Here is a 26772-nt window from a genome sequence, read left to right on the forward strand (position 1 = left end):
CTGTGACCGTGTCTCAGTTGTGTCAGTGTTTGTGTCTCTGCCCCTGTCTGTGACCGTGTCTCAGTTGTGTCAGTGTGTGTGTCTCTGCCCCTGTCTGTGACCGTGTCTCAGTTGTGTCAGTGTTTGTGTCTCTGCCCCTGTCTGTGACCGTGTCTCAGTTGTGTCAGTGTTTGTGTCTCTGCCCCTGTCTGTGACCGTGTCTCAGTTGTGTCAGTGTTTGTGTCTCTGCCCCTGTCTGTGACCGTGTCTCAGTTGTGTCAGTGTGTGTGTCTCTGCCCCTGTCTGTGACCGTGTCTCAGTTGTGTCAGTGTTTGTGTCTCTGCCCCTGTCTGTGACCGTGTCTCAGTTGTTGTGTCTGTGTCAGTGTTTGTGTCTCTGCCCCTGCCTGTGACCGTGTCTCAGTTGTGTCAGTGTGTGTGTCTCTGTCCCTGTCTGTGACCGTGTCTCTGTTGTTGTGTCTGTGTCAGTGTGTGTGTCTCTGCCCCTGTCTGTGACCGTGTCTCCGTTGTGTCAGTGTGTGTGTGTCTGTGACCGTGTCTCTGTTGTTGTGTCTGTGTCAGTGTTTGTGTCTCTGTCCCTGTCTGTGACCGTGTCTCAGTTGTGTCAGTGTGTGTGTCTCTGTCCCTGTCTGTGACCGTGTCTCAGTTGTGTCAGTGTTTGTGTCTCTGCCCCTGTCTGTGACCGTGTCTCAGTTGTGTCAGTGTTTGTGTCTCTGTCCCTGTCTGTGACCGTGTCTCAGTTGTGTCAGTGTTTGTGTCTCTGCCCCTGTCTGTGACCGTGTCTCAGTTGTGTCAGTGTTTGTGTCTCTGCCCCTGTCTGTGACCGTGTCTCAGTTGTTGTGTCTGTGTCAGTGTGTGTGTCTCTGCCCCTGTCTGTGACCGTGTCTCAGTTGTTGTGTCTGTGTCAGTGTGTGTGTCTCTGCCCCTGTCTGTGACCGTGTCTCTGTTGTTGTGTCTGTGTCAGTGTGTGTGTGTCTGTGACCGTGTCTCTGTTGTTGTGTCTGTGTCAGTGTGTGTGTGTCTGTGACCGTGTCTCTGTTGTTGTGTCTGTGTCAGTGTCTGTGTCTCTGTCCCTGTCTGTGACCGTGTCTCAGTTGTGTCAGTGTGTGTGTCTCTGTCCCTGTCTGTGACCGTGTCTCAGTTGTGTCAGTGTTTGTGTCTCTGCCCCTGTCTGTGACCGTGTCTCAGTTGTGTCAGTGTTTGTGTCTCTGCCCCTGTCTGTGACCGTGTCTCAGTTGTGTCAGTGTGTGTGTCTCTGCCCCTGTCTGTGACCGTGTCTCAGTTGTGTCAGTGTTTGTGTCTCTGCCCCTGTCTGTGACCGTGTCTCAGTTGTGTCAGTGTGTGTGTCTCTGCCCCTGTCTGTGACCGTGTCTCAGTTGTGTCAGTGTTTGTGTGTCTGCCCCTGTCTGTGACCGTGTCTCAGTTGTGTCAGTGTTTGTGTCTCTGCCCCTGTCTGTGACCGTGTCTCAGTTGTGTCAGTGTGTGTGTCTCTGCCCCTGTCTGTGACCGTGTCTCAGTTGTGTCAGTGTTTGTGTCTCTGCCCCTGTCTGTGACCGTGTCTCAGTTGTGTCAGTGTTTGTGTCTCTGCCCCTGTCTGTGACCGTGTCTCAGTTGTGTGTTTGTGTCTCTGTCCCTGTCTGTGACCGTGTCTCAGTTGTGTCAGTGTTTGTGTCTCTGCCCTTGTCTGTGACCGTGTCTCAGTTGTGTCAGTGTGTGTGTCTCTGCCCCTGTCTGTGACCGTGTCTCTGTTGTTGTGTCTGTGTCAGTGTGTGTGTGTCTGTGACCGTGTCTCTGTTGTTGTGTCTGTGTCAGTGTGTGTGTGTCTGTGACCGTGTCTCTGTTGTTGTGTCTGTGTCAGTGTGTCTGTGACCGTGTCTCTGTTGTTCTGTCTAGGTCATTGTGTCGTTCTCTTTGTCTGTGACAGTGTCTATTATTGTGAATGACAACCTTTGCAGATAAATATATATTTTATATTTTATCCTCTGTCCTCAGCTTTTGTCTAAGTGGCCAGATTGGAAATTGCTCGCAGCAGCTGTGTGATGGTGAGGAACCTCTCCCTTCCCCCGATGTCAACCTGTTTTAAAGCGAACAGCTTGGAATAGATAACAGCACATCGTGAATCTTTGATCATTACAGAACCGCACAAGATCACTAACGTTTCCCCATCCGAATCTCAACCACAGAGAAAAATTTCAGTCCACCCCTGCCTCCCACAGGAGCTCATCAATAACCCCTATCATCCCAGAACCCTGTAAAACCCTGACCCTGACCCTGACCCTGACCCACTGGGCAAAGCTTCAACCCTGTGTTCCTGCCCTTGTTGTTGTCTGTAATCTCCCTTGTGACCCTCAGCTTCATGTCCCCTTTTACCATGAGCCAAATCACTGCTGCCCCCCCCCCCGAAGTAGAGCTGTCACAACACTCCCCCTTGGACATTTACCTCTCCTCCGGCACCTGCCTCTTCCACACCCTCCATATAATCTGCTTTCTCACAAATTGACCCCCCCCCCACAGTCTGACTCTGATCTCCCATTCACTGAGCTAGTCCCTAACTGCCCCACTGCCTGACTGTGGGCACCCCTCCTGCTCCCGTCTGACTCACACCCCACCCACCTTGAGCCTTGTCCCTTCGCTCATGCACTGATGTATTGGGTACGTAGACGTGGAGACTCACTGGGGTTCTTCTTTCACAGTGGATGGTCACTGGTCGAACTGGTCTCCGTGGAGTGACTGTTCCACTTCTTGTGGAGGGGGAAAGCAGCAGCGATTCCGATTCTGTTCCAACCCCCCTGCCTCTGGCAGTGGTCTGCCCTGCAATGGCCCTGAACAAGAAGATTCTCCCTGCAACATGCAGCCCTGTGCTGGTGAGTGCCAGCAACGGGGAGGGGGGCCAGAGGGAATATTATTGTGCGGGGGAGTGAGAAGGGAACTGGGTAGGGATACGAGATAGGATTGGGAGAGAGGACAGAGTGAGATATTACAGTGAGGGTAATGGCAGGGTGGGATTCAATGGGGTATGATGTGAAATGGCAGTGGGGTGTGTGAGAGTCACTCCGCTGACCAGTGGACATGAATCCTATGAGACCTTTGGATTAGAAGCTCATCCTAGCAGGAGTTTGGGATGAAGGTTTCTGCTCAGTGCTGATCAGTTCACTTCTAATTCTTTTCTTGGTCGGTATTTCTGTTCAAGTCACACTGATCTACCTCATTGCAGAGTCCGGACAGTGGGGTGATTGGGCTGCGTGGACAGACTGCTCACGGACCTGTGGAGAGGGTGTGCGATTTCGCAGCCGACTCTGTGACAACCCTGCTCCACAGGGTGACGGAGATTTCTGCGTGGGTCCAGGCACCGTGTCCGAGCTGTGCTCCAAAGGGCAATGCCCAGGTAACGGTCTGAGGGAATTAAAATGGAAGCACTCAGCAGGTCAAGGAATATGTGAGGAGGGAAAAGGAGGGAGGAATATATGAGGAGGGAAGGGGAGGGAGGAATATATGAGGAGGGAAGGGGAGGGAGGAATATGTGAGGAGGGAAGGACAGGGAGGAATATGTGAGGAGGGAAGGACAGGGAGGAATATGTGAGGCGGGAAGGACAGGGAGGAATATGTGAGGAGGGAAGGGGAGGGAGGAATATGTGAGGAGGGAAGGACGGAAGGAATATGTGAGAAGAGAAGGGGAGGAATGTCACTTGCAGAGTCTTAACAAATCCCAACATGAAAACAAGGAGCCTTTTACCTTTGTCCTGGCCTACTTTAGCCCACAGGACTGAACACTGATATCAGCTGTTCTAATGTGTGACTGGCCCGTCTGCTGTGAGAGGATCCTAGTTAATGTTGGGACATGTTACTCTTGCATCTCTTTGGGATTTGGCCACAGACAAGCTCCTCAGTCTCATGCTGATAGGAAAACAGGTTGCAGGGTGTGTTGTGCTGAGGGCATAGTGATTCTGCCACAGGATGCAGATAGAGTGAGTGAGTGAGTGGATGAAAATCAAAAGGAGTGTAATGTGGGGAAGACTGAGATGCACTTCAGTGAGGGGAATTAAAAGGGATCGAAGTGTTCAAGTGCATGAGTCACAAAAGGTTTGCAGGTATATTCAGCAAGTAGTTGAAAAGGCAAACAGCATTTGGAGTTGAGAAACAGAGCTGTTTTGTTTCAATTGCACAGGGTGTTGTTGATGCCACATCAGTACAGTTGTGCACTGTTTTGGATTCCTTACCCAAGAAAGGATATAGTAGTACAGAAGGCAGTTCAAAGGAGATTCACCACACTAATTCACATTAAGAAGGTTTTCCTATCAGGAAAGGCTAGTTTGTTTAGGTCTATTTTAGGGAATTTTTCAGTAGTGGATAATTCTTGAACAAGTGCTATTGAACATCAAGATAAGAAACCGGTCATTTAAAATTGAGATACGCAGAAATTTCTTCTCTCGGAGGATGGTGAATATCGGGAATTCTCTTTCTCCAGGATGGCAGACGTACAGAGGGCTGTCACCCCGTCACCAAACTGTTCTGAAGTTTAAACAGAGAAATGCCATTTTTATACTGAAGTGACTAGCAGTTACAGATACTGGGCTGACTACACGCTTGCTGTAAATCATCCTTGCTTGGTCATCATCCAACCGTTATCTTGCTGCAGCTTCCACAGATCCATGGGCCAAATGCGGGCAGATGGGACTAGCTTGCTTGGCGTGAATGAATTGGGCTGAAGGCCCTGTTTCCATGTTGTATGACTGTAGGATGGTGATGGCCAGATTGTTAGTAGAGATAGATAAATATTTTAAAGATTGAGGATATGAGGACGATGGGGAATGGCACAGAAGGGGAGTGGAGAGTAGCATAGATCATATCAAATGGTGCAGCAAGCCACCCCTATTCCTGCTCCTCTGTTCTTGAACTTTGGGGGCCTGAGTAAGTTCCCTTCAATATTCACCACACTCTCTCTCAACTGTACTTTTACACTGTGGCCCATTCCCCTGTTGAATTAGTTTAAATCTTCCCCAACAGCACAGCAGGTGTTGCCTATCTCACTTTTACAGTTTGCGCCTTCCCCAGAAATGGCCTTAGTGATACAGAAATCAAAAGTCCTCCCTCAAACAGTATCCCCTTAGCCTCACAGTCACTGGATCTATTGTGCTGTATCCACATTTGTATGGGGTACTGGAAATTATCCAGAGTTACAACCTTTAAGGTCTAGTTCATTAGCCTTTGACCTTGCCCTCCCAGTTCATGGCAGGATTTCCTGGCTCTGACCTGTGTCATTAGCACTTGCACATACACCTCTCTAGCTAATTACCCTCCATTTTTAGAAAGCCTCATAGCCACTTTGAGGCATTTCTGACTGGTGCCAGGGAGGTAACACATCATCCACACCAGGTCACAGAAATGTTTGTCTGTTCCTTTCACAATCAAATTATCTATCACTAGAGCTCTCCTGGTTTTTCCCAGCTGCCCTCTGCAGCAGAACCAATAAACTGGGCTACTTCCCCTCAAGAGGCCATTCCTTCCCAATGTTATCCTAAACAATGTGTCTGTTTAGACTTGCGTTAACAGTGAGGTGGCTCGGTGGCAGAGTGGTTAGTGTAGCTCTTCACCATGCCATTGATCAAGATTGGGGTTCAATGCCTGCCTTCGTCTGGTCTCCCTGTGGTCATGCGTCTTTCCTCTGAGTGCTCTGGTCTCCTCCCACATTTCAAAGACGTATGGGCAGGTAAGTGTGGGCATGCTTTGTTGGCACCCGAAACCTAGTAACAGCTGTGGGCTGCACCTAACATAGTTCTGGGATTGTGTTGGTCATTGATGCAAACAATCCATTTCACTATATGTTGCACTGTTTCTATGTACATGTGGGCTGGCCACAGGGGGCTGCTGCACTACCTGCCAGTGCCCACTGCTCTGCTTGAAGGTCACCCATGCCTTTCTACCTCTTCTGACAATAATTGTGGGGTGACTAGTTCTCGAACTGTTCCACTCACCATGTGCTCAAAATCACAGACGTTCCACGGTGAATCTATCCACAGCTCCAGATGCACAATGATGTCAGTCAGGAGCTGCAGTTGGACACATTCCTGCACACATGGTCACCAGAAACACTGGAGATGGAGACACAAGACTGCAGATCCTGGAATCTGAAGAAAAAAATGCAAACTGCTGGTGGAACTCAGTGGGTCCGACAGCATCTTTGGGGGGAACGGACAGCTGACATTTCGGTTTGAAACCCGTTTTCCTCCGCAGAAGCTGCCTGCCTCCAGAGTTTGCTTTTCAACTGGTAATCCCTCTGACATTTCATGTAGTTTGTGAGGAAAACTCATGAAGCTGATTTTGTTTTGCTATGGCTAGTTCTTGGTACTGTGAATTAAGGAAGGAACTTATTACTCTCAAAGTACTACCTGTTGGAGTCTAAAGTCCCTCTCTTAGTGAATTAAAACAGTAAATAAATGCAAAGGTAGCCAGCTGTTGCTATTCACAAGTCATCAGCTTCACCAAAGCCCTCACGCTGGGACCACTGCACTCTGAGACTGATAAGCTAGGTTTGTTTTCTTTGCAACACAGAGAGTTGCGAGACGTAATTGAGGTGAGAGAAAAGAATTATGATGAGCCTCAAATGAGTAAATTATCTTTTTCTCTCAGTGGAAGGGTCAAACACCAAAGGCCAGGGATTTAATGTAATCAGTGGAAGGATGAGGTGGGGATCCAGGGAATTTTGCCCCAGAAATTGGTGGAGATCGGACATCACTGCCTGAAAGAGTGGGAGAGGCAGAAGGACTCTCTACATTTATGCTAGACCTGTACATGTGTTGAAGGGCTGCAACCTGCAGGGCCATGGATCCAGTGGAGAAGGTGAGATTTGACTATGGAGTTATTAATTGGCCAGCACATGACAGCCGTCCAAAAAGCTTCTTCCTTTGGTATTATTTTCTGAGATTCTGGTGCTCCTGATTTTAATTCCAAGGGTCCGTGTGAATGTTGAGCAGGCAAATGGGGTCAGTGGGCTCCAACTCCATCAGTTTTTTTCTGACCATTGCTCCATTTTATTTCAGATACAGATTGTTCATCCATCATTGGTTCTGTGTACGACCCCTGTGGACCTGCTTGTCCTCGAACCTGCTCTGACTTCATGGTAACTATCACCTTCCTTATCTCCTGGGCTTCTATTCAAGAAAAGGTTACAAGTTCTTAATGGTCAAATGAGGTTGTGTTTCAAAGCCAGCCATAACTGAGGTCAAACCCCATTGGTTAAACTGGAACCAACTGAGGTCACTTTCCATTGGCAAGAGTTAACATCCCACAAATTAGAGTCTGACTCCACAAGCTGGGGTCAAACTACCACACAATAAGATCAAAGCACCATACATCAGGGTCACAGTTATTGATGGGGTCAAAGCATGGGCGATTAGGGTCAAGCTGCTGTTCACTGGAGTGAAACCACAACTCAGGACCAAAGCACTGCTCACTGTGCTTGATATGTTTGTACCTCACTGCACGTCTCTTTACCTGTCACTGGTATATACGGTGTATTCACATCACTACTGTGTTTCTGTCTGTTACTCTTTTTTCAGCTCTGTATCTGGAGCTGTGAACCAGGTTGCTACTGTACAAACGGCAAGGTGTTAAATGAGAATGGAACCACATGTGTTGATCGGCAGGACTGCTCATGTCTTGATTTAGTGACCAGGAAAAGATACTTACCAGGTACAGTCGTACCTGCAAATGATGGATGCAATAACTGGTGAGTGTCACGCTCGTGCTTCCTGATCAACAAACCTCACCCTCTCTAGAAAGTGACCACTCAGTTGAACTACAAACCGGTGCTCTTGTAGGACCTGTCATTACACAAGAAAACAAGAAACGAGGAGCAGGAGGAAGCCATCAACAGGGGATGTAACTGCAGTTAAGAGGACTGGTCATTTAAAACTGAGTATCTTCTCCCAGAGGATGTCGATCTCTCGAGAATTCTCTGCACTGGAAGGTGGTAGAAGTTGAGTCAAAAACAGAATTAGGTTTAATATCATTGGCATATGTTGTGAAATATGTTGTTTAGCCCCAGTGCATAAACGGAGAGAAAAAAGAAAAAAAAATTGGTATAACAGCAGTCAAGTGTGTTGGCTACTCTGGTTCCACAGACTGCATGTTGGTGGTAGTTGTTGAGAGAATTCTTTAATCTGGCCTGGTTGAAATCCTCACAATGATAGGGAAGCAACAGGATGTGCTATTTTCTGACTGCTGATCACGGTGCTCAGTTTCTTCAGTGCCTGCCTGTCATTGGCTGAAAGGGGAATGTACACTGCAGAAAACTCCTTTGGCAGGGAAAATGGGCAAAATTTGGCTGCTAGATGTTCCAGGTCGGGTGAGTAGGACTGAGACAGAACTGTTATGCCCGAGAACCATGAGTTAATCGTGGAGCATGATCCCCTCCTCTACATTTAAAAGACTCAACTGAACTGCCTTTGTGGAGAATGGTGAGGGCATTGGGCTGTACTGCTTCATCCAAAATGGAGGAGGATAGCCATGCTTCTATAAATCAAAGAACACCACAGTCCCTGATGTCCCTCTGGTATGGCAAAATTGCTATAAGATATTCAATTTTATTTTGCCGAGACTGTACATTTGTCAGTAGGATAGTTGAGAGTGGAGTCTAAAGTCTCTGCATTTCAATCATATTTGCAGACTGGCTTGCCTTCTCATCTTCTGTTTTCTTAAAGGGGGACTGCACTTGCAACTTGAATCTGCTGTACCCATATTTGTGACTTTGGATCTCAGCTGTAGTAGTCCTAGTCATAGATTCATCAATTAATACAGAAGAGAGCAGTCTCTTCAGCCCAGCAGATCCAGGTCAACCAAGAGGCCTTGCTAAGCTAGTTCCATTTGCCCATGTTCAGTCCTATCCCTCTAAACCTCTCCTATCCGTGTACCGAACCAAATGCCTTTTAAATGTTCTAATACGTCTGCGGTATCAGATGGACTAATTTAAAATTACATTGTAAAGACATAGTGGAGTTGCACTTTGCTCACCAGTTCCCCTTCACTACATTGTGCCACTGCTCTTTCATTTCCTTCTAATTTATTAAACCTTCTGTTGTTCTTGAAACCCTCCCTGCTCCTTGTTAGTTTAAAGCCCTGTCTACAACCCTAGTTATGTAATTCAGCAGGACATGGTAAATTCGGGTATTGTCATCACAGGTACTAAGGTACAATGAAAATCTTTGATGTGCATAACATCAATTTCATTACACGGTGCATTGAGGAAATACAAGGGAAAACGATAACTAAATGCAGAATTGAGTGCACAGATATAGAGAAGGTGCACTGGAAATAGACAATTGGTCATAATATTAGGTCGAAAGTCTTGTCCATCCCAAGGGTACAACTCTTTCCTCCCCAGTACTGACGCAAGTGTCCCATAGATAGGAACCCATTTCTCCCCAGGACTGACGCAAGTGTCCAGTAGATAGGAACCCATTTCTCCCCAGTGTTGGCGCGTGTCCCGTAGATAGGAACCCATTTCTCCTCAGTACTGATGCAAGTGCCCCATAGATAGGAACCCATTTCTCCCCAGTGATAACGCAAGTGTCCCGTAGACAGCAACCCATTTCTCCCCAGTACTGATGCAAGTGTCCCGTAGATAGGAACCCATTTCTCCCCAGTGTTGACACGTGTCCCGTAGATAGGAACCCATTTCTCCCCAGTGATAACGCAAGTGTCCCATAGATAGGAACCCATTTCTCCCCAGTGTTAACGCAAGTGTCCCGTAGATAGGAGCCCATTTCTCCCCAGTGTTGACGCGTGTCCCGTAGATAGGAACCCATTTCTCCCCAGTACTGATGCAAGTGTCCTGTAGATAGGAACCCATTTCTCCCCAGTACTGATGCAAGTGTCCTGTAGATAGGAACCCACTTCTCCCACCCATCTTCATCTCTCTAATCCTCTTTACTTTTTGCCAATTTACACACGGCTCGGGTAGTGATCTGGAGATTATTGCTCTTGTGGCTGTGCTTTTGAATTTTGTCCCAAGCTATCTCCTTCCTTATCCTAGCTACATCTCTTGTGCCCACCCGGGTCCTTCTCCCATTCCAAGCTCTTCACCAGTACAGGAAAGGGGTCCTTAACCTTAGCAACAAGTAGACAATACAATCTTCAGGTCCTGGTGTCTCTGTTGCATATAACCCTCTCCATTCCCCTCAAAATGCTATCTGCTGTAACTACTGCATTTCTCATTTCAGCCCCAACTGGCATCACGTTCAGCCTCCCTGCAGTCCTCACCCTCGACCACACAGGAAGCAAGAACCCCGTACCTGTAAAGGAGTAGGAGTTGGACAACATGAAAACTGGCTCTTTTGCCTAACTGGTCCATGCAAATTAAGATGCCCTGCCTAACTGGTCCATGCAAATTAAGATGCCCACCTAAGACAGTCCTACTTTCCCATGTTTGGCTCATATTCCCTTTACATAACATACATAATGGCTTCGTCTGTCTAAGTAGACAATGGATGCGCCCGTCTGGGGTGCAGACCTGGCGATGAATATGGAGATCCTGGGCTGCCCAGACATCAAGATCCTCCTCTCGGCCTCACAGATGTGGCCCAAAGGAATGCGAAGCAGTACATTTGGCATCAGCTTGGCTGCAGGAGCTGCCGGGAGGTGACGTGAGGGGCTCCACTCCGGATTTGTGTAGAGTTTACTCCTTAGCCTTCTCTTCTCCCGAAGATACCCACAAGGCAGTGGGATCCGTAACCCTGGACAGGGGCCCATACCGGGTACTGTCAGCCGGAGCCAGCTGAGCCCAGGATTCGTGTAAGGCAGGGTCGTCACGCCCTGTAGTAGTGACATATGGAGCCACTACCCACTATTCCCTTTAAACTTTTCTTATCCACAGAGCTGTCCAGGTTAAATATTGTTATTGTATCTGCCACTACTCCTTCCTCTGGAAGTCTTTCCAGATACTGTGCACATCATTCTCTGCTTAAGGAAGGTGTCCTTAGGTCCCTTTTAAATCTTTGTCCCTCTCATCTTAACATTTCCTGAAGGGCTGAGGCTCCAAACAGAACTAATCCCTGGGTCCTCCTACCTTGTCCCTTTAGTGGTCACATTGTTCTGTCCCTCACCATTCACCATTTAAAGCAAATTAATCCAAGCAACGTAACTTCCTCCAGACCGTATCTGGGTAATTTGCCTCCTCCCTTGTGTGTCACAGTGTGCACAGCTCTGACTCCAGCTTAGGCCCTGAACTGAAATTCCTCGAGCAGTCAACACTCACTGCATGTGGTCACTGTTTAGCATAGGGGGGTCCACCAGTCCCTGTAACATCGGAATCTCAAGCACTTGACTGATAAACATGATGGTTTCTACCTTCAACAAGACATTGCTTCCTTTCATTTATTTTTGAGGATTGGAAGGGAGTGGTCAAGACCCAGGTAACTGCTCTGCTGGCCTTTTACGCAGGAATTCAGCTGCATTTTTTCCAGCTGAGGTCACTCCTACCCTTTCACACTGGCATGGCCCTTTCTTGCTGAAGGCAGAAGCAAGGTCCAGGGTTAGATTTTCAGCCTCTAAAGCAGACAGGTGTGGAGGCCCACAATCTGGAAGGAGGTGGATTCAGATGAATCAGAAGGCATGGGATCCAGGGAAGTTTGGCCAGGTGGATTCAGAATTGGCTTGCCTGCAGAAGGCAGAGGGTCATGGTGGAGGGAGTACATTCAGATTGGAGGGTTGTGACTAGTGGTGTCCCACAAAGATCTGTTCTGGGACCTCTACTTTTCATGATTTTTATTAACGACCTGGATGTTGGGGTAGAAGGGTGGGTTGGCAAGTTTGCAGATGACACAAAGGTTGGAGGTGTTGTGGATAGTGTAGAGGATTGTTGAAGATTGCAGAGAGACACTGATAGGATACAGAAATGGGCTGAGAAGTGGCAGATGGAGTTCAACCCGGAGAAGTGTGAGGTGGTACACTTTAGAGGGACAAACTCCAAGGCAGAGTACAAAGTAAATGGTAGGATACTTGGTAGTGTGGAGGAGCAGAAGGATCTGGGGGTACATGTCCACAGATCCCTGAAAGTTGTCTCACAGGTAGATAGGGTAGTTAAGAAAGCTTATGGAGTGTTAGCTTTCATAAGTGGAAGGATAGAATTTAAGAGTCGCGAGGTAATGATGCAGCTCTATAAAACTCTGGTTAGGCCACACTTGGAGTACTGTGTCCAGTTCTGGTCGCCTCACTACAGGAATGATCTGGAAGCATTGGAAAGGGTACAGAGGAAATTTACCAGGATGCTGCCTGCTTTAGAGAGTATGGATTATGATCAGAGATTAAGGGAGCTAGGGCTTTACTCTTTGGAGAGAAGGAGGATGAGAGGAGACATGATAGAGGTGTACAAGATATTAAGAGAAATAGATAGAGTGGATAGCCGGCGCCTCTTCCCCAGGGCACCACTGCTCAATACAAGAGGACATGGCTTTAAGGTAAGGGGTGGGAAGTTCAAAGGGAATATTAGAGGAAGGTTTTTTACTCTTCCTCTAGAGTGGTTGGTGTGTGGAATGTACTGCCTGAGTCAGTGGTGGAGGCTGATACACTAGTGAAATTTAAGAGACTACTAGACAGGTATATGGAGAAATTTAAGGTGGGGGGTTATATGGGAGGCAGGGTTTGAGGGTCAGCACAACATTGTGGGCCGAAGGGCCTGTACTGTGCTGTACTGTTCTATGTTCTATTCTCATTCCTCAGTTCTGTATGCTCATCCACACGGTTTCAGACCGAGTTTGATCTCAGAACGTTAGAATTAGCACGGTACAGTGCAGCAAGAGACTCTTCAGCCTATCATGTTGTGCCAAACTAATTAAGTTAATGACATCTAAACCCTTCTGCCTCACATGGTCTGTATTCCTCCATCTGAGGTGGTGGAGTTTCCTGCTGCCCTTCTTGGTGGTAGAGGTTGATGGTTTGGAGGTTGATGGTTTAGAGGTTGATGGTGTTGGAGTAGCTTCAGTGACCAATGGCACCTTCACCATTTGGAATTCTCCGAATTCAAGACTTACCAACATTTTCTCAAGAGCCACTAGGGATGGACAGTTAATGCTGACCTTGTCAGTGACACCCAGATCCCAGAAATTAATAAGTTTAATGCTCAAAGATCTGAGTAACTGTATGTATTTTTCACATTTTAACTGAGTGGGTGGTGTGATTGTGGTGAATTCAGTGGTACTAGATCATTGCACATTCTGGCCAAGGAAAGCTGGTTTACAATCTACTGTTTGGATGCAGTAACATTCACTTTCTTTTGGTTGCAGTTCCTGCGTGGAGGGTGAGCTGATCTGCACCAGTAACCCCTGTGACGGTAGGTATCGGCGTGTGCACTGGCCTGATGTCTGTGTCTGTGGCTGACCAGTTAAACAACCGACAACAAGGTGATGGTAATGATGGACTTTGTCAAATGATGCCATGAAATGGGTTCATGAAGGGAAGCTGACAAACCTGATGGAGTTCTTTAAGGATGTAACCAGCAGGGTAGATAACGTAGAACGAAATGTTATCTGTGATTTTCCCACAGTCGCAAGACGAATCGGTTAGTAGGTTAATTGATCATTGTAAATTGACCTGTTAAATAGGTGGGTTCCTTGGTGGTGTGACTCATTGGGCTGGAGGGGCCTGTTCTGCGCCATGTCTTAAATAAATAATTTCAAAAGCCTTGATATAATTATGGAGTTATCGAACGTACAGGTCAGAAACAGGCCCTTTGGCCCACTGTATCCATGCTGACAGTGATGCCTTTCTACACTAAACCCATTTGCCTGCATCGGGCCCATATTCCCTCTACTCCTTCCCTGTCCAAGTGCCTGTTCAAGCACCTTTTAAATATTAGCTCAGACAAATACTACAAATAAAACCAGAAGATCGTGGAAACATTCAGCAGGCCAGGGAGCATCTGTGGAAAGAGGAAGATTTAATCAGAACTGAGACCGAGAGAATACGAAGTTGTTCTTAGTTCAAAGTCAAAGTAAAATTTATTATCAGAGTACATATGTGTCACCACATACAACCCTGAGGTTCCTCTCCTGTGGGCATACTTAGCAAATCTATAGAACAGGACTGTAACTGTAAACAGGATCAATAGACAACAAACTGTGCCAATGCAGATATAAATAAATAGCAATAAATAACAAGCATGAAATAGCAAGATAAAAGAGTCTGTAAATGAGTATAGTTATCCCCTTTTGTTCCAGAGTCTGATGGAACAATAGTAACTGTTCTTTAACCTGGTGGTGTGAGTCCTGAAGCACTTGTACCTTCTACCTAATGGCAGCCACAAGAAAAGAGCATGGCCTGGGTAGTGAGGATCTTTAATGATGGATGTTGCATTTCTACAGTAGCGTTTCAGGTCGATGTGCTCAATGGTTGGGAAGGTTTTACCTGTGATGTACTGGGCTGAATCCACTACCTTTTGTAGGATTTTCCACTCAAGAACATTGGTGTTCCCATACCAGGCCATGATGCAGCCAATCAGCACACTTTCCACCATACATCTGTAGAAGTTTGCCAAGGTTTGTGACGACATGCCAAATCTCTGCAGAATTGTGAGGAAGTAGAGGAACTGCCGTGCTTTATTCACATTTATATTTATATGATGGGACCAGGACAGGCCCTTTGAGATAGTGACACCTAGGAATTTAAAGCTGCTGATCCTCTCTACCTTTGATCTTCCGATGATTACTGGCTCATGGACCTCTGGTTCCCTTCTCCTGAAGTCTACAATGAGTTCCTTTGTCTTATTGGCATTGAGTGAGACAAATTTCCAATCTCCCTCCTATATGCTGATTCATCACCACCTGTGATACAGCTCACAACAGTGGTGCAATCAGCAGACTTGTATATGGTGTTGGAGCTGCACTTAGCCATAGGTATGAAGTTAATAGAGCACGAGGCTAAATATACATCCCTGTGGCGCTCTTGTGCTGATGGAGACTGTGGAGGAGATGTTTTTGCCAATCTAAACTGACTGGGGTCTGCAAATGGCAGAGAATAAGTGATTGTTTGTGATAAGGTGAGATCAGATGGGTTAATGAGGCAGTTGGAAGCACTTGTGTTGTGATGCTAATTAAAGGACTGTGGGACTTGCCCACCAGCTCAGGGTATTTTAGTTCAGAGAGGAAAATCACAGATGGGTAACAGGCACGAACGGCTAGTTCTCATACTGACAGATAAACGGAGTTACTTACGGTTTGAGAATTTGTTGTTCAGTCTGAAAGGCTGTAACGTGCCCTACTTCTAACAGGGGACAGGTAGAGAGGTCAGGATGGGAGAGGATGGAGCTACTGGGACCTTACCTGTGGATTGAATGCAGATACTCTACAAAACACCGCCCTATCTCTGCTTGGTTTTGTGTTTATGGTTTAGATGAAGAAACAGGACAAGGTGTATCCAAGTTGACAAATGATACAAATATGAATGGGCAAGTGAACTGTGTGAACCACGCAAAGGAATGTGGACAGGTTCTGCAGGTTGGCAGAACAATACCACATGGAGTTAACATGGGAAAGGCGGTTTGTTTCACTGATAGTGAGGAGGGAAAGTCAGCAGTCTTTAACTGAAAAGTACCACATCTTCACTGTACTGGGCACTGTCTTCTCCCCAGTAAAACAGAAGTTTGATCAGGTGGGGTGACACTGGCTGTATGTACACATGTACAGGTAAGGAAGTTGCTTGTCACGGTCTCTTGTAAGTTATCTGGACTGTTAACTAATCAAAAGTTTTTAAATGCAGGCAATAGTGCCATTCTATCTTAGAAATATTTGTAAAGAGACTTGCACACATATAAAATGTTGCTCTCTATATTTTGAAAGAAAAAGTTTGCAAGTTAAATTTATAGATTGCACTTCAACTTTTTAATTAAATCTTGAAGAAGTTTCCATGGTCTCTGAGATCTTAAAGGTACTGAAAGTATTTAAAAAGGAAGTGAAATTTGAGTAGGGAGTCAGCCATTCACCTAGAGGGTGATGAATCTTTGCAGCTCCCTGACCACTTAAGTGATCGATGAAGCTCAACTGTTGAGTATCTTAGAGTAAGTTAAAATGTTGGCACAACATTGTGGGCTGAAGGCCCTGTACTGTGCTGTACCATTCTATATTCTATATTAAATAAATAAAGGGTAAGCAATGAAAAACTAGCCATCAAAGTTGTTCAAATCCTTCCCCTTTCACTTTCAATCTGTGCCCTCTAGTGGAGGGGGAAATTACTGCAGGTGGAAGCACACAAAATTATGAATCAGGATCTGATTTATTCTCACTCACACAAGAGATTCTGCAGATGCTGGAAATCTTGAGCAACACATAAAATACTGGAGGAACTCAGCAAGTCTATGGAGCGATCAGTCTGTGAACCTTCATCTGGACTGAAAAGGAAGGGGGCAGAAGATGAATAAGAAGGTGAGGGGAGTGGAATGGAGTTCAACCTGGCAGATGATAGGTGAGACCAGGTGAGGGGGGTGGTGAGTGGGAGAGAAGGATGAAGCTGGGAAGTGATATGGGAAAGATAAAGAGCTGAAGATGAAGGAATATGATAGGAGAGGACAGTGGACTATGGAAAGAAGGGAAGGAGAAGAGACAGGAAAAGGAAGCAGATGGACAGGTGAAGGCAGCATCAATGGTGATGGAAAGAATACCCCATTCTTTGAAAAAGGAGGACTTTTCAGGTGTTCTAGAATGGAAAGCCTCATCCTAAGAACAGATCTGGCAGAGATTGAGAAACTGAGAGAAGGGAATAGCATTTTTACAAGTGACAGGGTAGTCTTCAATCTTATAGCATAAATATGGAATTCTCTAACTTCCAGTAATTGCATCCCCCACCCTTCTCTCTTTTTCCATTCCACATTCCTGATTTCCCTTTCACCCTTTCTCTTCGCCTCTCTTACCCATCACCTCCCTTTTGTGACCCTTCTTCTTCCCCCATGGTCCACTGTTCTCACCTACCTAATTCCTCCTTCTTCCCCCATGGCCCACTGTTCTCACCTATCTAATTCCTCCTTCTTCCTCCATGGTCCACTGTTCTCACCTATCTAATTCCTTCTTCCCCCATGGTCCACTGTTCTCACCTATCTAATTCCTTCTTCTTCCCCCATGGTCCACTGTTCTCACCTATCTAACTCCTTCTTCAGCCCCTTCCTTACCTTCCATTCTTTACCCCTCCCACAGCTTCTTACTTTGTTGCCCCTCACTTGGCTTCACCAATCACCTGCCAGCTGGTACTCCTTCCCCTCCCCCCACCTTCTTAATCAGGCTTCCTTCCTCTTTCTTTCCAGTCCTGTTGAAGGGACTCAGCCCAAAACGTCAACTCTTTGTTCCCCTCCATGGATGCTGCTTGATTTGACGAGTTCCTTATTATCACTGACTTGTGTGTCATCAGGGGCATTGATAGGGAAGACAGCAGTAAACTAGCAGAGGAATCTATAACCAGATGGACTAGGTTAAGGGAAGGAATGAGAGATTTAGAGGCATTATAAAGAAGAGTTGTTTCTGCCCAGAGGGTGGTTGGGATTGAGGATGATGGTGGCAGAGACTTTTGCAACACTTCAGTGGTATCTGAATCACCAAGGCTAAGGAGACTGGTAAATGGGATTGGTGTAGAAACATACCGATGGACAGCAAGGACATGATGGGCTGATGGGCCTGTTTCTGTGCCCTATGACTCCATGTACTTCATCTTCAGTCTAATCAACTGAAATTATTTGACCTGAATTGACTTGGACACAATTACAATTAAAAGGATATTCCCCACACATTGTACCTTATTTACCTCTCCTGAAAAAGCACAGTTCAATTATAAACCATCCATTAAGGATTTAATTGTGAGTCTTCGAGTTAACTTCTAGCATTGTCCTCCAACGGCCTACTGAATTCTTGATGAAGGTCCTTTGTGTCTTGTTGACCTTGTACAGAGACGGGCTTTCCAGCATCCATGTGTGGGGCATTGAGTTGTATGCTTTCTTGTAATCAATCAGGCTGTGCTTAGGTTGGTTTGCCTGGTCTTAGAGTCCCACGTGACTGCTTTGTCCACCAGTAGTTGGTGCTTAGAGCCTCTGGCTCCATGAGCAGGGCTCAGGAATTTACACACACGTTCCTTCAGCTTGGCGGCCATGAAGTCTGACAGGAACTTCCATGCTGTTGACAGGCAGGTTGTTTGATGGTGTTGCTCCTTTGAGAGGACCCTTCATTATGAATGCTGTCCTTGAGTTAGCCGGTCAGGGTGGGAGCCTGCTTCAAGCCGCTGGTTCATCTGATCTGCCATCTGGGTATGTAATGCTGTTAATTTCTTCAGCCTATAGGTGTGGATCATGTCAGGCCCTGGTGATGTTCCATTCTTCATACTTGCTACCTGTTGCTGGACATCTGCTGCTGTGATGGTGACTGGTTCTTACTCCGGGAGGTTGCAGAAGCTCACTTGTAGCTCTTTCAGCCATTGCGGCTGGTGTTATGTGATACTTTTTTCTCCCACATACTGTTCCAGTACTCCTCAGTTGCTGTTTTGGTTCGTTCATGTACTGGCATGTTTTTGATCTGGAACTGTGTGAATACTTTTCTTGGCTCTTTGCAGAAGAGTACATTTATTCACTTGGCCTCAGTGTCCTTAGTCTGCTAGCCAGAGCTGTTAACCATTGCTTGGCAGTTTGCAGGGCTTCCGCTGTGGACATACCTCTCTACTTCCTCAGTAACCGAAATGAGTCTTTGGTCTTCCCACCCTTCTACAGCTCGGTTAGTTTCCTGACCTCCACCCTCGTGGTTTTCATCTCGGCTTCCAACTGTCATCTCCAGGGGTGGGGTGTGGTTATAACAGTACTCTCCACTGTATTTCATCTTGTAACCCAGCATTTCTAGGACTGCTGCTGTCGATGTGTGTATCAGGTTATTGGTCTCAGTTATGTTGGAGGTTGCAATTGTGAGGAGTGCTTTATTGGCTGCTTCTAGCATGCTGCCTGATGGATGTTTTTCACTTAAGTCTGGAGAGCCTAGTTCATTGACAGACAATCAATGGAGGCTGACACCAGGAACCGTCTGGACTCTGCGGGGTGAGGTCCAAAGTTCAGGTCCCAGCGGTGGTGGCTCAGTAGGGTTCTTGTGCTGGATCCCTCGTGCTTATGTTACATCTGCCCACAAAAACCTCCAGATGAGAATGACAAGAACAAGAAGGGTCACACCAGCTTGGACGCCATCCGGATTACCAAGATCTGTAGCAATGATAGGGGAACCAGGACCATCTGGCGAGAACTTGGCTACCGTAACAAGCCGTAAATGGAAAAGACTAGACAAATTGCTGAATTTGTTATGAACAGAGAGATAGAAATGGTGAGAGGCTTTTTAATTCATTCACCGGATGTGGGCTTTGCAGGCTGAGCCAGCAGTTAATTGTCCATCTGCTGTTGCCCTTGAGAAGGTGCTGACAAACTGCATCCTTGACTCACTGCAGATTTTTAGGTGTGGGTATCCCCATTGTGCTGTTAGGGAGGAAGTGCCAGGATTTTGACCCTGCAATAGTGAAGGAGTGGTGATATATTTCCAAGTCAGGAAGCTGTGTGGTTTGGAGGGGAGCCTATGGGTGGTGGTGTTCTCCAGCACCTGCTGCCCTTGTCCTTCTAACTAGAAGTGATGGATTTGGAAGGTGCTGTCTTGGTGAGGTACAACCTGCTGCTACTGTGTGTCAGAGGTAGAGTGATGGGGTGTCTGTATGGGGTGGGCTGCTATGTCCTGTATGGTGCTGAGAGTTTTGAATGTTGTTGAAGCTGCACTTATCCAGGGAAGTGGAGGGTGTCCTATCACATTCCTAACATGAGCCTTGTGGACATGCTCTGGGCAGTAAGGAAGTGTGTTACTCCCCACAGGATTCAGTCTCTGACCTGCTCTTGCAGCCACGTTGTATACATGGCTACTCCAGTTCAGATTCTGATAGTAGTGGATTCAGGGTTGCTGAATGTCACATTGCTCTGAGACGAGAGGGTTCTGGGTGTTCAGTGTCCGACTCACTAAAGGCTAGAATGAAAGTAGCTGAGAGTAATTAGGAAGTCTGAAAATGTTATCATTTATAGAGGGGGAACTGAATACAAAGTTAGGAAATAGTGCTGCTTCATTTATCTAGGGCAGGGTGAGATCGTATCTGGACTGCTGCAAACTACTGGTCTCCTTATTTTAACAAAGATGTTAATGCTACAGATAAGGTTTGTTCAAATAATGCCTGGAATGGGCAGGTTGTGCCTGCAGGATTTGTATCTGCTGGGTTGGGGGGTGGAATGGGAGAGTGGTAGAAGCATTGATATAGTGGGTGTGGGGGGGATGTTTCCTTCTGTGGGAGAATCGAGACCTGGGGTCGCCATTTAAATCCGATAAAGTGAAATATTTTCTGCAGAGGGTTATGCGTCCTTGGAACTGTCGTACCTAGAGAAGAAGTAGAAGCTCAATCAGGATGGTTTAAAGTGGAGGTAGCAGGGTTCTTGAAATGCAACCATGAAAGCTTTCTGGAAATAATGGAAATTTGGAACCGAGTTTAGAATGGCATAGAATTTTACAGTGCAGAAACGGACCTTCAGCCAATTATGTCCATGTTGGTTATTTTGCCATTCTACACCAACCTCGTTTGCCCCTCACCTATTTAAGTGTCTGTCTAAATGCCTCAAACATAGTGATGGTGTCTGATTCCAGCATCTCCGGTGACAGTGGTTTCCGGACATCACTTACTCTTTGTGTAAAGAAGCCCAGCCCTCAGGTCCTGTTTAAACTCCTTCCTCTCACCTTAATCCCCGTGAACTGTTGTCTGAGCTATTGGACGAAAATTGAAAGTAATGGGGTGAATTTGAGAGATCCAACAGTGAAAGGATTCAGTGCTGAGCTGAGAAATGGCGAGATCCAACAGTGATTAGATGTAGTGCTGGGCTGAGAATTGGAGAAATCCAACAGTGATAGGATTCAGTGCTCAGCTGAGAATTTGAGAGATCCAACAGTGATTAGATGTAGTACTGGGCTGAGAATTGAAGAAATCCAACAGTAATAGGATGTAGTGCTGGGCTGAGAATTGACAGATGGTGTTCGATCCAGAAGGGTGTGAAGTGATACCCACTTTAGTGGTTAGCGTAATGCTGTTATATCTCCAGAGACCCGTAATTCTGCAGTTGCCTGTAAGGAGTTTGTATATTCTCCCTGTGACTGCATAGGTTGCTTCTGGGTGCTCCAATTTCCTCCCACATTCCAGAACTGTACTGGCTGGGAGATTAATTTGTCACATGGGTGTAATTGAACAGCACAGGCTTGTTGTGATGGAAGAGCCTGTTATTGTATTGTGTCCTTAAAAGTAAATGAAGCTCACATACACATTGGAAGGTTGAACTTGAAGACAGAGTACAAGATTAATGGTAGGATTCTTAACAGTGTGGAGGAACAGAGTAATTTTGGGGTCCATGTCCAGATATCCCTCAGAGTTGCCATGCATTTGATAGGATGGTTAAGAAGGTGTATGGTGTACAATGATGCAGCTCTATAAAACACCAGTTAGACCATACTTGGAGTATTGTGTTCAGTCCAGTCGTTCATTATAGGAAAGATATTGAAGCTTCAGAGAGGGTACAGAGGACATTTGCCAGATTTGTCTGGATTAGAAAGCATGTCTTTTGAGGAAAGGCTGAGCAGGGTAGGGGGTTTTCTCTTTGGAGTGAAGGAGGATGAGAGGTGACTTAATTAAGTTGTATAAGATGATAAGGGTCATAGACAGGATGTACAGCTAGCTCCTTTTTCCCAGGGCAGAAGTGGCTAAAACATTAGGGACATTTAAGAGACTCTTATATAAGACCATAAGACAAAGGAGCAGAAATCGGCCATTCGGCCCATCGAGTCTGCTCCGCCATTTTATCATGAGCTGATCCATTCTCCCATTTAGTCCCACTCCCCTGCCTTCTCACCATAACCTTTGATGCCCTGGCTACTCAGATACCTATCAATCTCTGCCTTAAGTACACCCAATGACTTGGCCTCCATTACTGTCCGTGGCAACAAATTCCATAGATTCACCACCCTCTGACTAAAATAATTTCTTCGCATTTCTGTTCTGAATGGGCGCCCTTCAATCCTTAAGTCATGTCCTCTCGTACTAGACTCCCCCATCATGGGAAACAACTTTGCCACATCCACTTTGTCCATGCCTTTCAATATTCGAAATGTTTCTATGAGGTCTCCCCTCATTCTTCTAAATTCCAAGGAATACAGTCCAAGAGCGGACAAACGTTCCTCATATGTTAACCCTCTCATTCCCGGAATCATTCTAGTGAATCTTCTCTGTACCCTCTCCAACGTCAGCACATCCTTTCTTAAATAAGGAGACCAAAATTGCCCACAGTACTCCAAGTGTGGTCTCACAAGTGCCTTATAGAGCCACAACATCACATCCCTGCTCCTATACTCTATTCCGCTAGAAATGAATGCCAACATTGCATTCGCTTTCTTCACTACTGACTCAACCTGGAGGTTAACCTTAAGGGTATCCTGCATGAGGACTCCCAAGTCCCATTACATCTCAGAACTTTGAATTCTTTCCTCATTTAAATAATAGTCTGCCCATTTATTTTGTTCTGCCAAAGTGCATAACCATACACTTTCCAACATTGTACTTCATTTGCCACTTCTCTGCCCATTCTCCCAATCTATCCAAGTCTCTCTGCAGACTCTCTGTTTCCTCAGCACTACCGGTCCCTCCACCTATCTTCGTATCGTCAGCAAACGTAGCCACATAGGACACATGTATAAGACACATAGATGAAAGAAAAATGAAAGACTGTGTGAGGGACGGGTTAGATTGATCTTCGAGTTGCTTAAAGGGTCAGCATAACATCATGGGCTGAAGGGCCTGTACTGAGCTGTATCATTCTGTGTTCCATGGTCTTTCAAAATGAAGGCATAATCATGATGACCTGGTTTGGTATTGTAACAAGTTTACAGAAACATCGGCCTGCGGGTTGCCACGTTAAGACAGCGGGACAGGTATATGGTTAGAAAAGATTATAAAATCATAAGACATTGGAGCAGAATTAGGCCATTTGGCCCAGCGTGTCGGCTCTGCTATTCAATCATGGCTGATCCTTTTCTCCCCTCCTCAGCCCCACTCCCTGACCATAACCTTTAATGCTGTCCAATCAAGAACCTGTCAAGCTCTGCCTTAAATCCACCCAACAGCCTGGCCTCAACAGCTGTCCGTGGTAAAAAATTCCACAAATTCACCGCCCTCTGTCTAAAGAAATTTCTCTGCATCTCTATTCTAAATGGACGACCCTCTATCTTGAAGCTGTGCCCTCTTGTCCTAGACTCCCCCTCCATGGGAAACATCCTTTCCACATCTACTGTGTCTAGTCCTTTCAACATTGAAAAGGTTTCAATGAGATACCCCACCCCCCGTCCTTCTAAATTCCATTGAGTACAGACCCACAGCCAACAATTGTCCTTTGTATGATAACCTTTCCTTACACAGAATTATTCTTGTGACCGGCCCCTGAACCCAATCCAATGCCAGCACATCTTTTCTTAGATGAGGTGTTCAGAACTGTTCACAATATTCAAGGTAAGGCCTCTCCAGTGCCTTTCAGGCCTCAGCATCACATCCCTGCTCTTGTATTCTAGACCTCTTGAAATGAATGCTAGCATTGCTTTCAAGGAATTATAGGTCAGCTGAAGGTAAATGGGACTAGCTTAGTTGGGCATTTTGCTCAGCGTGGTCTAGTTGGGTCAGAGTGCCTGCTTCTGCCACTCTATGATCCTCTGGCTCTGTGACTGTAGGCTTTGGTCTGTTTGTGGTCCTGTGCTGCAGTTTCACTGGTCTGCCAACTCTCACGTTGTCTGTAGTGACAGGGTGCTCTCCCCTTTGCAGTGGATGGAGAGTGGTGTTCCTGGTCTCCGTGGACACCTTGTTCCAAAACGTGTGGTGTGGAGTCAACTTCGCGATACCGTTCCTGTGCATGTCCAGAGCCTCGGAACAATGGAACAATGTGCGAGGGAACGGAACAAGTTCACGGGAACATCGGCCTGCAGATTGCCGTGGAACGCTGCCCTTCCGTGTCCTTCTGTCCAGGTAACTGCAAAGGATCCATCACTAAAGAGCAAAGGAAAACTTCAGAGGACCTGGGGCGAGAGGGGGTGGCTGATTAAGGTGGGCAGATGAGTGGGGAGCTATGGAGAAAGTGAGGAATGTTGGGAGAGGCAGAGTGAGGAGTCGGAATGAAGGAAGAGGGAAAACGAGGGAGGGAAAGAGAAGCAGGAGTGAGAAGACGGAGAATAAGACAAACAAATCTATCACATACTGGTTGTGAATGGACTAACCGTGTGTGCTATGCCTGGTTTCTCCCCATGCAGTGGACGGTGCCTGGAGTCCATGGTCAGCGTGGTCAGAGTGTGACGGATGTGTGGGTGCGTCAGTCCGAACCCGGAGGTGTAACAGGCCACCCCCACGATTTGGTGGAGTGCAGTGTCTAGGCGAGGCGGAGCAGAGCCGAATGTGTCATACCAGTTCCAGTCTGTGCACAGGTCTGTACAAACCACTTGTGGACAAAGAGAGAGAGAAATAGGACGGGAGAGAGAAACTGAGGGAGATAGACATATTGGCAGAAAGAGAGAGATATGAGAACGAGGCCTAAAAACTTACTTGCGCTCAGTTTCCAGTGTAAAAATGGCACGAACAACATCATAACACCATTTTGAAAATCACTGTCAGAGATTGTTCTAGAATAGTGTAGGTCACTCTGGTGAATCTTGCATCAGTGGTGGGCAAGCTAAGGACAGGATTTACGAGCATTTAGAGAAGCATAGTCAGCTTGGCTTCATGAAGGACAGGTTGCGTTTCACTAGTCTGGTTGTGTTTTTTGAGGAGGTGAAGAAACAAACTGAGGAAGGTAGAGTGGTGGATGTGGTGTATATAGATTTTAGTAAGGAATTTGACAAGGTCCCTCTTGGTAGGCTCATTCAGAAAGTCAGGAGGTATGGGATCCAGGAAAACTGGGCTGAGTGGATTCGGAATTAGCTGAAAACAGAGGGTGTAATAAATGGAGTGTATTCTGCCAGGAGGTTGGGCACTAGTGGTGATCCACGGGGATCTATTTATTGGACTGCTGGTCTTTGTGAATTTTATAGATGACTTAGATGAGGAAATGAAGGGCAGGTTAGTAAGTTTGCAGATGATACAAAAGGTTCATGGTTTTGTGGACATTGTAGAAGTTTGTTGTAAGTTACACTGGGACATTGACAGAATGCAGAGCTGGGCTGAGAAGTGCAGATGGAAGTCAATCTAGAAAAGCGTGAAGTAATACACTTTGGAAGATCAAAGTTCAAGGTTAATGACTAGATTCCTAGCGGTGTGGAGAACAGAGTGACCTTGGGGTCCACACAAGTTGATAGGGTGTTTAAGAAGGGCATGGTATATTGGCCACCTTTAGTCAGAGGATTGAGTTCAAGAGTCATTAGATAATGTTGCAGCTCTATAAAATTCTGGATGGACCACACTTGGAGTATGGTGTTCAGTTCTGGTCCCTTTGTTGTAGAAAGTACATGGAAGCTGTAGAGAGGCTGCAGAGAAGGTTTACCAGATTGCTGCCTGGATTAGGGAATGTGTCTTATGAGGAAAAGCTTCAGTTCAGCATTAAACACCACAATTCCCTCCAGACTTGACAAGAAGCTCAGAGACCTCAGTCTTCACCCTGTCTTGTGTAGCTGGATCCTGGACTTCCTGTCAGATTGCCAGCAGGTGGTAAGAGTGGGCTCCCTCACTTCTACCCCTTTGACCCTCAACACAGCGGCCTTTCAGGGCTGTATCCTAAGTCCCCTCCTTTACACTCTGTATACCCATAACTGTGTCGCCACCCACAGCTCCAATATGCTAATTAAATTTGCTGACGATGCTACATTGATTGGCCTAATCTCAAATTATAACGAGAAGCTTACAGAGAAGTCATCACCCTGACGCAGTAGTGTCTAGAAAACAACCTCTCCCTCAATGTCACAAAGGCAAAGGAGCTAGTTGTGGACTACAAGAGGAATGGAGACAGGCTAACTCCTATTGACATCAATGAATCTGGGGTTGAGAGGGTGAACAGCTTTAAGTTCCTCAGCATACACGTCACGGAGGACCTCACTGGGTCTGTTCATACTGACTGTGTGGTGAAAAAAGCGCAACAGTGCCTCTTTCACCTCAGACGGTTGAAGAAGTTTGGCGTGAGTCCCCAAATCATAAGGACTTTCTACAGGGGCGCAATTGAAAACAATCCTGACTGGCTGCATCACTGTCTGGTATGGGAACTGCACTTCCCGCAATCGCAAGACTGCAGGGAGTGGTGCTGCAGTATTAAAGCCAGGACCAACGGGCTCTGGGACAGCTTCTTCCACCAGGCCATCTGACTGATTAATTCACGCAGACACAAATGCATTTCTATGCTATATTGACTGTCCTGTTGTACATACTATTTATTACAAATTACTATAATTTGCACATTGCATATTCAGACGGAGCTGTAACGTAAAGATTTTTACTCATGTATGTGAAGGATGTAAGAAATAAAGTCAATTTAATTCTCTTTGGAACAAAGGAGGACGAGAGGCAACTTGAAAGAGGTATATAAGATCAGGTCCAGGAGATTTATCCACCCTCAGACCATTAAGCTTCCTGAGCACCTTCTCAGTTGTAACTTTCACTGCACAAATTTCAAGAGTGTCAGGGAAGTGAAGTTTGTGCAGTGAAAATTACGACTGAGAAGGTGCTCAGGAAGCTTAATGGTCTGAGG

General features: G+C 46.3%; 1 protein-coding gene across 1 annotated transcript in view; it reads left to right on the forward strand.

The window, feature by feature from the left end:
* The window catches only part of sspo (SCO-spondin), a 334645-nt gene that overhangs the window by 159265 nt on the left and 148608 nt on the right, over positions 1–26772 (forward strand). Inside the window, exons 62-69 of the mRNA XM_063050934.1 lie at positions 1992–2041; positions 2693–2863; positions 3214–3384; positions 7037–7116; positions 7556–7725; positions 13277–13323; positions 23874–24074; positions 24356–24526. Coding sequence (XP_062907004.1) covers positions 1992–2041; positions 2693–2863; positions 3214–3384; positions 7037–7116; positions 7556–7725; positions 13277–13323; positions 23874–24074; positions 24356–24526 — 1061 coding nt within the window. The remainder of the gene's footprint in view (positions 1–1991; positions 2042–2692; positions 2864–3213; positions 3385–7036; positions 7117–7555; positions 7726–13276; positions 13324–23873; positions 24075–24355; positions 24527–26772) is intronic.

This window comes from Mobula hypostoma, chromosome 1 (assembly GCF_963921235.1).
Source record: "Mobula hypostoma chromosome 1, sMobHyp1.1, whole genome shotgun sequence".
Lineage (NCBI taxonomy): Eukaryota > Metazoa > Chordata > Chondrichthyes > Myliobatiformes > Myliobatidae > Mobula > Mobula hypostoma.